This window comes from Notamacropus eugenii, chromosome 3 (genome assembly GCF_028372415.1).
Source record: "Notamacropus eugenii isolate mMacEug1 chromosome 3, mMacEug1.pri_v2, whole genome shotgun sequence".
NCBI lineage: Eukaryota > Metazoa > Chordata > Mammalia > Diprotodontia > Macropodidae > Notamacropus > Notamacropus eugenii.
In genome coordinates this window covers 83,921,807-83,937,949 of record NC_092874.1, presented here as the reverse complement: position 1 = coordinate 83,937,949, position 16,143 = coordinate 83,921,807, and the positions used below count along the sequence as shown (strand labels likewise).

At 38.8% G+C, this 16,143-nt stretch overlaps 1 protein-coding gene across 7 annotated transcripts in view; it reads right to left on the bottom strand.

Annotated features, from left to right (window-relative positions):
* Positions 1-11,733: 11,733 nt before the first annotated feature.
* Positions 11,734-16,143, bottom strand: part of DIP2C (disco interacting protein 2 homolog C) — a 585,449-nt gene continuing 581,039 nt past the window's right edge. For all 7 annotated transcript variants that reach the window (XM_072650057.1, XM_072650058.1, XM_072650062.1 and 4 more), the window contains one exon: positions 11,734-15,143. In XM_072650057.1, coding sequence (XP_072506158.1) covers positions 14,891-15,143 — 253 coding nt within the window. In that variant the 3' untranslated portion in view covers positions 11,734-14,890. The remainder of the gene's footprint in view (positions 15,144-16,143) is intronic.

Sequence of the window (16,143 nt, the reverse complement as noted above, 5' to 3'; positions counted from 1 at the left end):
AAGAGAGATGCTATAAATATTTTTGTGCATATGGATCCTTTTCCTTTTTCCTTGATCTCATTTGGGTATAGGACTATTAATGGTATTGCTGGATCAAGGGGTATGCCCAGTTTTATATCCTTTTGAGTGTAATTTTAAATTGTTCTCCAGAATGGTGGGACTCATTTACAGCTCTACCAAGAATGCATTAGTATAGCTGTTTTCCCCTATCTCCTCCAGTTTTGTCAATTTCCTTTCCTGTCATGGTAGTCAATATGAAGGGGGTGAGGTGGGACCACACATTTGTTTCAATTTTCATTTCTCTAATTAGTAGTGATTTAGAGCATTTTTATATGGTTATTGATAACTTTGACTTCTTCATCTGAAAGCTGTTCATGTCTTTTAACCATTCATGAACTGGAGAATGGATCTTATTTTTATAAACTTAGCTCAAATATACATGCATACATATATACAAATATATAGATATAGCTATATGAAATAAGACCTTTATCAGAGAAATGCTGTGAATTTTTTCCCTCAGTTTTCCTTCTTTTCTTCTAATGTTGGCTATATTGGTTTTGCTTTGCAAAAATTCTTAATTTATGTAGTAAAAATTATTGATTTTACATCATGTGAACCTCTCTAGCTTTTGTTTGGTCATGCACTCTTCCCCTATCCATAGATCTGACAAGTAATTTGTTCTATGCACCCCTAATTTGCTTGTGATATGACCCTTTATGTCTAAATCGTACAGTTATCTTTGAGCTCATCTTAGTATACAGTGTGAAATGTCTATGCCTAGTTTCTGCTGGACTACTTTCTAGCGTTCCCAGGAGTTTTTGTCAAAAAATGAGTTCTTGCCCCAAGAGTTGAGATCTTTGAGTTCATCAAATTCTTGGTTACTATGCTTACTTACTTTTGTATGTTGCATATTCTAACCTATCTCATTGATGAATGACTCTTTCTTATTCAATACCAAGTTGTTTTGGCGATTTCTGCTTCATAATATAGTTTAAGATCTGGTAATGCTAAACCCCCTTCCTTCACTTTTTTTTTTCACTGATTTGTTGATATACTTGATCTTTTTGTCCCACCAGATGAATTTTGTTATTATTTTTTCTAGCTCTATAAAGTAATTATTTGGTAGTTTGATGTGGCAATGAATAAAATACATTAATTTTGATAGTATTGTCATTTTTATTACATTGACTTTGCCTCCCCATGATCAATTATTATTTCTCCAATTATTTAGATCCAAATAATCTATTATTTGTGTGAAGGGTGTTTTGTAATTGTGTTCATACAGTTCCTAGGTGTGTCTTGGCAGTTAGACTCCCAAGTATTTTAGTACTGTTTGTTGTTATTTTAAATAGAATTTTTCTTTATCACTCTTACTGCGGCTGGGTTTTCTTGGTAATATATAAAAATGCCAGTGATTTGAATGGGTTTATTTTATATCCTGCAACTTTGCTAAAGTTCATTGGTTTGACTTGGTTTTTAGTTAACTTTCTAGGATTCTCTAGAATACCATCATATCCCCTGTAACAAATGATAGTATTGTATCTTCATTGCTTGTACTTATTCCTTCAACTTTTTTCTTGTTTCATTGCTATAGCTAGCATTTCTAGTATAATATTGAAAAATAATAGTGATAATGGAAACCTTTGCTTTGCCCCTGATCTTATTGGAAAGATTTAGAGCTGATCTCCATTCTAGGTAATTCTTGCCTTTGGTTTTAGATAGATAGTACTTATCATTTTAAGAAAAGCTCTCTTCCATTGCTTTCAATAGGAATGAGTTATATTTTGTCAAAAGCCTTTTCTGCATCTGTTGAGACAATCATAAGATTTTTGTTGTTTTTGTTATTATATGGTCAATGATGCTGATAGTTTTCCTAATATGGCCGTATTCCTGGCACAAATCTAGCCTGGTCTTAGTGCATGATCCTTGGGATATATTGCTATTATCTCCTTGCTAGTATTTTATTTAAAATTTTTGCATCTATATTCATTAGGAAAATTGATCTACAGTTAATCTGTTTTTGCTCTCCCTGGTTTAAGTAGCAAAATCGTATTTGTGCCATAAAAGAAATTTGAAAGGACTCCTTTATCTATTTTTTTCAATTTATATAACAATTGAATTAATTGTTCTTTAAATGTTTGGTAAAATATACTTTTAAATTCATCTGATCCTAAGGTTTTTTTTCCTCAGGGAAGCTCATTTATGGCTTGCTCAATTTCCTTTTCTGAGATAGGGTTACTTAAATATCCTATTTCCTCTTCTGTTAATGTAGGCAATTTATATTTCTGCAAATATTCAGCCATTTTATTGTTGTATTGGCAGATAGCTGGGCAAAAGAGCTCCTAATAATTGTTTTAATTTCATCTTCCTTGGTTGTTCTTTTGCCCTTTCCATTTCTGATCATGGTGATATACATGTGTATATTCTTCCCTTCTTGAACCTATTCAGATGAAAGTGAAGTTCAAGCATTGCCCTTTCCACACACTGTTCCCTACAGTTTTCCCCTCCATTGTAAAAAACTCTTCCTTGCATTTGTATTTTATGTGAAATAATTTTCCCCATTCTTCTTCTCCTTTTTTCTACTGAATCCTTCTTTCTCACCCTTCCATTTTTTTATTATCAAGTTCTTTTGTTATTGTTTCTGTTTCTTGACTTATGACTTTATGATAAAGTTGGCCTATGTTCACTTTTGAGGCTGTGAGAGATGACTGGCCTGAGTTTCACTCTTATGTGTCCTTCTACTGTTGTCCTGTGGAGGCCTAGAAATTTTCAGTGCTTTCCATATGGTTTGCTCTTGGGAGAGGTCTGGTTATTGCCTTCCTGTTCTGAGCTCTGGTACTTAGACAGGTGTTGTCATGACTGTTCCACTTCATCTTGGAACTGTGACCCAACTGGGTCATAGTGAGTGACATAGATGCCAAGTGGCTGGTACAAAAGTCCCCCGAGATCTCCTTCTGACCAAGTGTTTAGTACCCACTGGGCACTGGACTACTTCCCACTACAGCTATGGAGGTGCCACTTCTGTCAGGCTGAACTCCTGGCTAGTCCTGACTCCAATGTTTGCAAACCTCTTTTTCTGTCTTTCTAAGCTACCTTGGGTTAGAAAAATGACTCCCTGTGACCTTTTGTCATCGTTCCCTCTCAGAATTTGGTTTGGCATGTCTTTTTAAAGCCATTATAGAGAGGGTGTGTTGAGAGAGCTCAGCAAAAATACTGGCTTCATCCACCATCTTGGGTCCACTCCTTCTGCTCTGCTTTACTCATCATCTTGGGTCCACTCCCTCTGCTGTATGGTCTTAAGCAAGAGTCAGACAATGGGCTAGAAAGCACATGGGACACTTGGAACATTTCTGCATGGGGTGTTCAGGGAGGATTAGCACCTCTAGTGAGAGGACTTGCTGAGAGCCTTTTTCAATGCTGATCACCCACCTTTGGTGTACACCTGTTACCCAACTCTGACCTGTAGCTCCAAGAAGCTGTAGCATGCATAGTGGCCATACCCCCATAAACCGTCTCAGCAGATGGGTTAAACTAGGTTGAGGGTAGCCCACAGGCTTTAAACCTATTGTCAAGTTAGAAAGATGCCTACCTCACACATGTGGAGACTTCTCCTGGCTGAGTGGGAGGATGATAACAATTCCACTGACCATGAAGGTAACTGAGGCAAGCACTGTGGCGTGCTTAAGAGCTTGGTAAGACATTGAAGACACCAAGGTCATCCACAGCTGTCACTAGTTGTTCTGACTTTTGTCTTGCCAATGGACTTTCATGACTCTGGAAGAGATAGTGAGCTCACAGCTCTGCCTCACTTCGATCCATTCACACGCAAGCCAAGACTTCCCTCATTCCTGACATCACTGGTCTTCTTCAAAAATGAAAGATGAACAACATTAACAACAACATAGATGAAACTGTTATTTAATGCTAGCTGACAGTTATGTAACCCCTTAAAGTTTGCAAGATGTTTACATACATGGTTGCATTTAATTTTTACAACAACCCTGTGAGATAGTGCCAATTCTTCTCCCCATTTTGCCAGTGAGGACAGTGAAGCTTGAGAGACTTTTCTGGGGTCACACAGCTAAGTTTGTCACACAGAAGGATTTGAACTTATGTCTTTTTGATTCTAGATGGCAGAATATCCATTTTGGCAAGCTATTCAACTCTACCTATCCCCCTAAAAAAGACAAAAACAAAAAAGCCCAAAACAGAGCTCTGATACCTGGAGACTACAAGGAATCCAAGAAATAACTGAGACCAATGTTTTATAGCACCTGGATACAAGCTGATTAACAGAAACAAAAATACATATTTTACTATTAAGAAATCATCTAAGTAGTAAACATAACTAATGGGTGAGAACTGTGTCTTGGATATATATAGTACTTAGCATTGCTTCTGATTATGATTAACAGACTGAATTAAATACGCTGGACACTGATTGACCATCTTGAAGAACTCGAACATTGTTCAAGCCCAAGCAATAAGCTAACCATTGCCACATCACTTTGGCGATTTCTCTGTACAGTAGGTTATTGTACTATACTTGGCCAATGAGTTCTAGATGATTACATAATAATTTGACTGTTGATTCATTTAAAAGTAAAAACAAATAAAACAATACCTGGCACTTGTTAACCACCACCATTGGACTTTTCCAACCACTTTCTCATCTATTATTTCACATTGTTCTTCTGCCAGGTGTGCTCCAGGTTCTGGCTTATGCTAGTTCCTCTTCCAGTCAGAAAGCCTGCTGAGGAGTGAAAAAATCATTCATCAGATGTTTCATGTGCGCCTAAGACAAGGCACTGGGATAAGGGATTCAAGAGACCTAAAAGTGAATCAAACACGGTATCGGGGAAGAAGCTTTACTGCCTAATGAGAACGACATAACAGACATTTCCATAACTTTTTAGTTTACAGTGCCTTTTTTTTCCTCTCTCAGCAACCCTACAAAGTAAGTCAGGCAAGTCCTGTGGTCCCAGAGGTTAAATGTCTTGCTCAAGGTCCTTGAGTGTGGCCTTTTGACTGAGTCCAAGTTTTACAAAACAAATCCTTTTATTACTGGGATTTGTTTTGTGAAGTTTAGATTCAAAGGGCTGTACTTGAGGACCTAGAGGGCCATATGTGACCTCAAGGCCACAGGTTCCCCACTCATGGCCTAAGAGAACCCACTAAACTTGAGCCAGTTCTGTTAGAATGAGCTAGTTTTAGGAAGTCAGTCTCCTGTTGTATGTCCCCAGAATTAAGCTATATGCTTCAGAATAATTCATCACCAAAGAGAACCGTCTGGGATCCTAGCCCAATTCTCTGAGACATGATTAAGCATTATTTAGCAATACAAAGAGGGCAGTGTCTGAGAGCAGATTTAAACTCTGGAAGTATTTTCCAGAGTTTAAATCTGCTCTCAGACACTAGCTGTGTGATCCTGAGCAAGTCACTAAATCCTATTTGCCTCAGTTTCTCATCCCTAAAATGAGCTAGAGAAGGAAATGGCGAACCACTCCATTATCTCTGGACTCCAAATGGGGTCATGATGAGTTGGACATGACTGAAAAAACTGAACAATGACAACAAAGCAATGCAAAGAAGAGGGCTAAAATTAAGACAAATCAACAGTCATTCATTAAGTTCTTACTCTGTGCCAGGTACTACACTAATTACTGAGAACAGAAATGTAAGCAGAAAGAAAGACAATCTTTGTCCTCTCATGGGGGAAGACATAAATAAAAGGAAGCTAGAAAGTGAGGAAAGGGAGAGGGAGAAGGTATAATAGATGGGGGAATGGAAGATGGAGAAAATCCAGACAGTCAGGAGGGGAGCCTGGAGAGGAATGGTTAGAGAAAGGCCACTTTCCCTAAAATGTAGATTCTGGAAGGAATTGTCCAATTGGAGCAAGGAATCACAAGGGCAGAGTGAACTTTCAAAGTGAGAAGACTGCTGTGTTATGTGGAGAGAGTGAGGAATGGAGGCCAGAGAGAAATGAAGGGGAATCTTCTGTTACTCCTCTATTCTACACATCTGGATCCTAGGACTGGCTGCTTCAGCTCTTATCTGCTTCCTTTACAATCCCAAGATAAGCAAAGCATCTCTATTTTAAACCTTGTCCTTGCTTCCTCCTCCTCTCACACACAGAGAGTTGTAGAAGAGGAGACTGGATTTCCCATAAATAATGTATGGCAAACTTTTTTCTTAAATCCCACAAAACTTCCAGACATAGCAATCACATACTAGGTAGGAGAGTCAGCCAAGGAGAGTCACCTAATCTGAGATACTGTAAAGATGGTAGTATCAGTAGATAGAAATAGAGTAATTACGAAGGAAAGTTGATATGGGGGTCAAGGGAAGAGCGCATCCTTTTTGGTATGACATATAAAAATTTCAAGAGACATAATTTCCAGGTAATTAATCATATTATTTATGACTAGTGAATAATTAATACAAGAATGGTCATTTGGCCAACTTGTAAACCAAAGCTGGATCATGGTGGCCTCTTGACTGCTTATATGCCCTTGGAAGAGTGGGTGTTCCCAACCTACGGCAATCAACTCTAGTTAACAATTAATGAGAACAAAAATGAATATTATAATGAGAAGTAAACTTATTCTAATGAGGGACTGGGGACTTAGATTATGTCCTTCTTACTCCCAGATAGCCCCCAACCTGGGCAATCTAGACAAAGGATCTACCCCTCCCACCCAAGCCTGAGTGGAGCACAATGGACTTCCCCAGTGGGGCGGGGTCTGAATAAGACTGAGGAGAATGTTAAATCCAATCTCATTATCACTGATTTGACCTAGTAGAGAAAGAGGAAATAGAAAGGGAAAAAATCCTGGATCTCCCCAACATTAATAACTGGTTATTTAATAATCATTTCTCTCATTGGACATGGTAAGTTTGAGAGGTATCCAAATGAAGATATCTTCTAGGCATCTGGAAACAGGGGACTGATATAAAGATGAAAGTTCAGGTCTGCAGATATAAATTAAGAAGTCATCATTTTGTTGCAGAGGATTCATCTGGCAAGAGGAGGGGTGAGTGATATATTTCAGTATTAAGGTGATGTAAAAACAAAAGATTATTTGTATGTATTTTTATATCTTTTTTATTTAAAAAATTTTTATTTTATTTTATTTTCAGTGTTCTACAATCTCTGCCATATAACTTAGATTTTTTTTCCCTCCCCCTCCTCTCCTTCCTCCCTGAGATGGCATACAATTTTATATATATTATAAATTTTATATAGGTTATTATTTTATATGTATTATATTTTATATAGGTTCTACACATACATTCCTATTAAATACATTTTCACCATAGTCATGTTGACTATGGGAGAAATCGTATAAACCAAACCAAAACATAATACAAAAGAAAATGATCTGCTCCATTCTGAGATTGAGTTCTATAGTTCTTTCTCTGGATGTGGAAGGCATTTTGCCTTAAGGGACCATTGGGAATTTTTTAAGTTCTTGCATTGCAATGAAGTTCTGAGTCTACCAGAAAAAATCCTCGCACACTATGGTTTTTGCTGTGTACAAAGTTCTCCTGGTTCTCCTTTCACCCAGCATCAGATCATATAAGTCTTTCCAGGCCTCTCTGAAGTCTTCTTGTTGATCATTTCTTGTAGCACAATAGTATTCCTTTACATTCATATACCATAATTTATTCAGCCATTCCCCAATTGATGAGTATCCCCTCGATTTCCAGTTTTTGGCCACCACAAAGAGTGCTGCTATAAATATTTTTGTACACGTGGGACCCTTTCCCATTTTTATGATCTCTTGGGGATACAGTCCTAGAAGCAGTATTGCTGGGTCAAAGGCAATGGACATTTTTGTAGCCCTTTGGGCATAGTTCCAAATTGCTCTCCAGAATGGTTGGATCAGCTCACAACTCCACCAACATCTATATGTATTTTTAAAAAAGGAAGAAATCACATACCCAGCCATTCCAAATCATCAAGATCTAGAGCTAACAGGGACCCTAAAGGCCATATAGTCCAACTTCTTCAACTTACAGGCAGGGAAACTGAGACCCAAAGAAATGAAGGGAATTGCCTAAGCTCATATAGGTAGTAAATAGCAAAGACAGAAGTCAAACTCAGGTCCTGTGACTTCAAGTACAATGTTTCCTCAACATTTCTGTAGAACTTTGTTGTGCAAAAACACTTAACAGACATTTCATTTGAACCTCACAGAGGTGCTGCAAGTGGGATTGTTCCCATTTATAGATAAGAAAACTGAGTCTTAGAGCATTGAAGTGACTGGTCTAGGATCACTGAATTTAATTCAGTAGGATCCAGGTACTGGAGGTTGAATCTGAGCTCATATCTACTTACTCCAAATCTAACATTCTCCACCACTCAAAGCTCCCAAATTTTGACATGCTACAGGTGACCATCATCATTGCCTTCTCTTCCTATTATTATCACCTTGGACCTAAGGTACTCATTCTTTACCCTAGGAGGTGAACTGGCCACACCAAGATTGAACTAGTACAGTCCACTATCTTCATGAATGACCATAAGGTGACCTGAATCATAGGATCATAGATTTAGATTTGGAAGAGACCTTAAATTCATCTAGCTGCACTGCCACATTTTACAAATGAGGAAACTGAGGGATGGAGTGGGAGAGTCACTTACCCAAACTCAAGCAGGTAAATTCAGAATCAGGACTTGAACTTAGGTCCTCTAACCAAATCCAGGGTAGTTCCCATAGTACTACACCAAGATGGCAAAAATAAGCTTCTCAGCCATGATAGGCTCTGATGACTTCATCTTATGGTCAGTGTCGTCAAGACTGAAAAATAAAAACAGGTTATTCTAGCCTAAGAGAACCCACTTGACTTGACTTGAGTCAGTTTCCATCAGATTGAACCTATTTTTACTAAGTCCTGTTGTATATCTCCAGAATTAAGCTCTATTCCCCAGAATACCTCTGCACCAAACAGGGCAAACGTCTGGGATCCCAGGCCAGCTCTCTGGGACATGATAAAATGTGCAGCATATCTGTAGGAGACAAATGTGTAAAATGGAGGACAAGCCTAGGGTTTGTGGTAGTAATACATCAAGTAATACATCTCTACCTCTAGAAATAATTTCTTGAGGTCAGATAAGGCTACAAACCTTGGATTTTCTCTTGAAAGGGAAAAGGCCTATCTTTGAGTAGGCTAATGGCTCCTCCCTCAGGTGTCAACCCTCTGAATTGTAATGCATTCACAAAGATTTCCATACAGCCCTGAGTTTGGTGGGGGTTCAGTACTTTGATGGATCACTATCTTTTCTGGCCTAAATTAGCATGAATAAACAATCACATTTTACACTTATGGAATGCTTTATTCCAGTGGTGTCAAACTCAAATAGAAATAGAAGCTAGTAATCCGTATGTCAGGGTCCTTGTGGGCCACATGTTGACTTAGTTTACAATTTTAATGTTATCTGTTTTATTGCATTTTATTTCTTTGATATTTCCCAATTATATTTTAACATGGTTCTGGCTACATTGTAGAGTTGCCAAGCATTTGACACTTTTGCTTTATACCATTTCAATATAGTTGCAGAAATTTCCATAATTCCTCCTTATAAAGTTATTACTTAAATTGGAGACTTGACTTACCTAGGATTACACAGATAATTAGAGAGGGAGACAAGAATACGAGAACCGCCAACAGGAAATGGGCATCCATTCATGGTATTTGTCTTAGGGAAGGATAACTTTGGTTACCTAAGGCAGTCTTTCCTTCCTATATGATCTCCTTGATACCTAGACTATCTAGTACTTAGCATAGTTCCCAACACATAGTAGGCACTTTAAAAGTGCTTGTTGGCTTGATTTGACTAGCATGGATGGGTGTCTGTTACCTACTGAGTAACATGTCAGAAATTCCAGGCATGGCATGGAGAATTGTAACTTTCTATCTGTGTGACTGGTTAGACCTTCAGACTGGTCTTCATTATTGATCTACACTGGTTTGCATTAGGTCAGGAGTCTACATCTAAACCCACAAAGCTGCTTACTGGAGCTAGTATCTTCCTAGGCAATGTATGATCAACCCCTAGGGATGTTCCAGGACCGAATTGTCAGTCTAGATTTGGCTGAAGATGGGGAAAGGAGAACTAAGGTAAGGAGGGAAGTTAAGGGGGGAGAAATGCTTTTAGATCAAACTTTGCGGTTTCCGGCCTGCCAGCTTTGAGTTCTGTCGACTTTCAAACATGCTCTAACAAGCCTGAGCTCTTTTCATACCAGGGGGGCCCTGAGGGGTGATGAACATTCTACTTCCCGAAGAAAAAACCATAATGAGGCCCACAGATCTTGAGCAAAGGATGTGGCTTTTAGCTGTCGAGTGAATCAAGTCAATTTTGGTTGCAGCAGAGAGCAGACTATTTCCTGAGGTATCACAGTTCGCCTGCAGCAGGATGGAGGAAATTGTCAAACCCTGAGAAGGTGCTTCAGTTTGTTGTTGTTCAGTCCTGTCTGACTCTTCATAACCCCTTTTAGGGTTTCCTTGGCAGGGATACTGGACTGGCTTGCCATCTCCTTCTCCAGCTCACTTTACAGATGAGGAAACTGAGGCAAACTGGGTGAAGTGACTTGACCAGGATAACACATCTACTAAATGTCCACTAAGGCCAGATCTGATCTCAGGAAGAAGAGTTTTTCTGACTCCACGCCTGGCCCTCTATCCACTGCACCCCCTAGCGCAGTGTTTATGTTTTTTTCCTGCTACTTACAAAATGTTAGCAAGGGTGTGGTGCTTTGTATATTTCCAAAAAGAATGCATAAGATTAATACGTATGTTTGACCTAACGTCAAAGGATGGGAGGAAGGAAACTAAGTTGTTCACAGCTAGGATGTAAAACTTGCTGAGTGTGAGAAGCAGCCTGGTGTGGTAGTTAGTGGGTTAGACTTGAGAGTGGAGAAAATTTAGTTTCAAATTCCAACTCTGACCTTTGATAACTGCATGACCCTGGGCAATCCCTGCAATCTGAGTACTTGTCTCCCTTTCTGGAAGGTAAACTCCTTGAGAATAGGAATCATTTGATTTCTCTCTATGTGCACCTGCTGCCCAATAGTGCCTGGTATATAGTAGGTGCTTAATAAATGCTGTTGAGTGAGCCACAGTTTCCTCATTTGTAAAATGGAGGTAACAGCAGTACTCAGTTCATAGGGTTATTGGAGGGTATCTCAGATGAGATGCTCTGTGCAAAGCGCTTTGCAACCCTCAAAATGCTATCTAAATGTTGCTCTTACAATTATTGCGATCTTCCATACTGTTAATTAATAAACAATTATGAATCACCTGTTATGCGTGAGGCATTGTGCTAAGTGCTGGAGATACAAAGACTGAGGGAGGTCACAGTCGGAGGGGGAAACGACCCGCAAACAATAGTGTAGGTATACATACGTATAGACAGGATACATTTGAGGTTATCAGTAGAGGGAAGGCATGGGAAATAAGACATAATGGGAAAGACTTCCTGTAGAAGGTGACATTTGAGCTGGGCCTTGAAGGAAGCTAGGAAAGCCAAAGGTGGCAATGGGGAGGGAGAGCATTCCATGCATTGGGGGCAGCCAATGAAAATGTACTAGGCAATTAGTTGGATAAATGACCCAACAGACAGTCTGGTAAGGGGAGGTAGGGGAGAAGGGGTCAATGTCCTTGTGCTTTAAAGAGAGCTCAGCTGCTTCGGACTGTATTTCCCCAGGGGAACCCATTAAGAAACTATTTTCAGAGCAACAAAAATAAAAGCTTTTATTTGTTCATTTGAATATAAAACAGGCGTTATCACAGATGTACAAAGCGTACTGGTGGTTTAACATACAAGAAGGTTTGCTGTCCTTTGCACATAAAAACTTTGTTTGAAACTGTGATTGGCTGAGTATATGAACTGCTCTAACCAGTCACCACACTCTATGAAATAACGCTGCTAACATTCAACTGATAAAAGGGACAGTCTCCCCTTGGGTAAAGTGTCAAGCAGGATTAATGTATATATATATATATTCACTTATTTATATATATATATATAAAATAAACAAGCACCATGAGGAGTCTGCTCCTGTTTGATTAGGTCTGTGTGTGTGTGTGTGTGTATGTGTGTGATGTTCATTGTGTACCCTCTCTTTGTGCAAATTGATTACATGGTTTTGTCTGACTTCGAAAGCACAAGGTCACAAGACAAACATTCTATACATTCTCATGAATGGTTTATCTACAATACAGTTCCTATTACAGAACAATCCTTCGTTATTGCTGAATCTGATGGTATCAGAGGGTTGCCTTCCATTTGGCTTTGCACAGTTGCTCTAAATTCAGTCCTGTATTACTTTGGAGTAGAAAACTCAACCCCACAGATGACAGGTTGCAGAAGAGATCCATTAAGATTAATTAACTCCTTTCCCGACTGCATTGCAGCCTGTGTTTCTCCTCTCTCCCTCCTCCATAAACGCAGAGTTGATTTGGTAAAGGCTAAAGTAACATTGGAAGGGATGGCTAAATTTGGCCAAAGGGACTGAGGTGGAATTTCACAAATTACCCTCCCCCACTCTCCACTGGACAACTATATTTTGCAATTGTTCAAAATCATATTTGAAAATTAGAGCCACCTTTCCCTTAGGACAAGGAGATTGTATGTATATAAGATGTTTCTCATTTTCTTTTTCCTTATATGATTTTTTTTTGCCCCTCAGGAAATATAGGACCCTCATGTTATATAAGTTCCCAGATTATGTGTTTGGAGCATATGTTTAGAAATATTAACACAGCAATGATGTCCAAAATGGGGATGTCAAAAGCAAATGCCTCGAAGACATGGGAGGATGCACTGTACATGCAGACAAAAAAATGTGCCTTTAAAAAAATACTCAAAACAATCCACCTTGGATTTTGGAAGTCAAACAAAACTTTCTTTTAGCAAAGGGCCCACGACTGAATGCATACTGCAAAGTCGAACGTAGACATTGCCTAAAAGTGTCATTTAAAAAAAGAAAACAAAAAGGATCTAAATTTTTCCCAGCAACAATCTCAGTCATGCATATCCAGTTATAAGAGAGCTATCACAGGAGCCTATTTGGGACAATTAAAAAATAAATCAGTCTTGGGTGGCTGCTGATAGACTCACTTGGGTCAGACACAGACAGGCCATCTTGATTTGGAAATGTACTAATGAGCTCTGAAAATAAAAAAAAGGGGAGAAGGGAAACGGAAACAGAGGGAGGAAAGATGAGACCAGAATGGAAGGAGGACCTGAAGATCTATTTATCTATGGGGAGTAAAATGAAGGCAGCTGTGAAGCATGCTTTGTGACTCTTCTCTGTTGGATGGCCTCTGTTACGGGTTACCAGGGCAACTCCGTTCCTAGAAGAACTTCCCTTGGTCTTCATGAGACCCTGGAGAAGAGAAACTCACTAGCTCGGTTACAGGCAGGAGGAGAGAAGACCATTTATCGAATTCCCTTCCCTAAAGTTGTCTTGGAGAATGTGCCTACCCACTACAATGGCCATTGGAGGGAGAAATGAGACCGACTTGGTGCGAGTGACCATGTAAAACCATTCCTTATCATATCACAACGATAACAGCATGAAAAAAGAAACACACCAACAAAAATGATGGGGAAAACCTGTGCAACAAATTCTTGCAGCTAGGAAACAGTGCGATTCGCCAACCTGCCTTCCTAAAGTCTAACAAGTGTAAGCACATGCCAGCGCAAATAGAGTTATTGTTACCTCTGTGGCAAAGAAAAAAATATTTTAGTGCATGTTTAGCCTTAGATTCATTCACCATCTTCAAGATGGCAAAAATTTCACTTGCTGGTATCTGGTATCTAGAAGAAACTTTGAGACAGGGTTACTTGGCAATCCACGATTGCTTTCATCAGAGAAAGTTTGTATGAGTTAACACTCAATTATCTACAGTAGAGTGGGGGGATGGGGAATGGGGGACACCATGCAAGTGACAAGGTCTGCATTTTAAACTTTAAAATCTTTTTTGTCCTTAGTGAATTTATATTTCATATATATATATTTGATGTGATACTATCCACGCAAGATAATACAACACTTTTTTATATTAGCAAACATTACAAGACTTTAATATTCTTGAATGTTTTCTCTTTTATACTTCTAAAGAGATCAAAATAAATTAAACGTTTTTGTACATAATTACATATGAAGAAGTTAACTTATTTTATCTTTTTAGTTTAGTACAAAGATATCTGCAAGGTAATTGCCGAAATACACCTTATTTATATTTTTTCTTTCTATGCTAACATCAAAGGCCATTTGTTAGCCTTTGTCCTTCGGCACATTTCTGACCAAGAAAGCTGCTAAATTCTAATTGGAAGGTGCTATTTGGAAAGTTTTCGTACCTCAACACGTTTTCCTAAAACAATGGGATCTAAAGATGGCTTCAGTTAGTAACAGATCCACGTTGATAAGATTGATGACACATTAAAACAGTAAAACAATTCTTTGTCACACTATGTAAAATTGTTTAAAGAACCCATTCAGCGGGCAGATTTTTTTTTTTAAAAAAATTGCTACTTCAGCTCAACATAAAGTGCAAAGCCACATTTACGCAGAAAGCACTTATCCAGTAAGCCAAAAAAAAAAAAAAAGAAAAGAAAAAAGTTTTAAAATGAGCTTTTCCAACAAACCAAAGGCAATAATCCCAAAGTCCTTCTGAGCTAAAAATTTAGTGGTAAAGGAAACACGTTTCACATTTTATTCCCTGGCCAATTGTGACTGCAAAGTCATCATCATCACAATAACAGAAACAGTTCCAATCCGATGAGCATCACCCTCGCTTCTCTGCATATTTTTAGTGGACACTGAGAAAAATGTATACATCTCTAGTAAAGTCCATGGAAGCCAAAGGGACAAGACTACATGTTGTAGGCCACATAAATTGGATCTAGCTGGTCTGCCAAAAATCCGTCTCGTAGGTGCATACGCTGCTTCTCTCCACGGGAGTTGATAGGAATGACACCAATGTCCACCACCACCACTACGCCTACAATCAGGTAATGTTCCTCTAAAACCACATTCGTGACTAAGGGAACAAGGTCCAAGGCTTCTTGTTCAGATCCATCCAGCTCCACCACGACAACCAATAAGTTTGTCCAAGTAAACACAGCACTAGGAGGGGAGAAGACGAATCATTAGTGTGCTAGACAGGGTAGGGTTAAAAAAAAGTCTACAATAAATATATGTATATAATAGATACCTTTGGTTTGTATTTGTTAATCACTGCCATTTCCTGTTGTACCACCCCCATCTCTCCCCACTGAACCCTCCCTATAACAAAATAAACGGTGAAGTACATCCATCAAAGCGACCACATCTGATAGCATTTAAGACATGTCTCCCCCATACACTTCCCGATCCCCTCCTCCATGCTTCTAAAAGGAAGAAAATCTGCTTCATCATCTGTTCTCTCGGACTAAGATGAGTTACTGTAATTATTCCAAGGTCAGCTGCCTTTTACTGTTCTTTTAAATCATGTGAGGGTAGCAACATTTTCTTCCTTGTTCTGCATTCTCCACTTTCCCATTCATGTCTTCCTGTGTTTCTATAAATTCCTCATATTTAAAATATTTCTTATAACAGAGTTAACATTCCATTTACATTCATATACCACAGTTTGTTTAGTCATTCATTTCCTAATTCATGGGCACCCCCTTTTTTTTTCCCGCTACTACAAGAAGAAAGGCTGTTAGGAATATTCTGTCTTTGATTTTTTTGGTATGTATAGATGCCAATATATAGGTCACTAAGTCAAAGAGTATGAACAGTTTAGCAATTTAGAAAAATTTTTTTTGTATAAATCAAAGGTAATTTACACTAGCAGTGGTCAAGATAAAGGAAGGCTTCACGTGGCTCTTCAGGTGACTTTGGAAGGAAATAAGCCAAAATTAGCCATGCAGGTCATCGGGCAAAAAAACATGAAAGTCCTTACCCATCTTGGTGGCCTTCTATAGCCATAAGCCTGTAAGCACAGGGACTTGCCTCCTTGCCACAGTGAGGCATCAGAACAGGTTGTTTTGGGTTTTTTTTATAGGCTACTACTAATAATACCCTGTATTTAAGTAGCACTCAGAGATGTAATGTGGTATAGTGTGACCCTGGGCAAGTCACT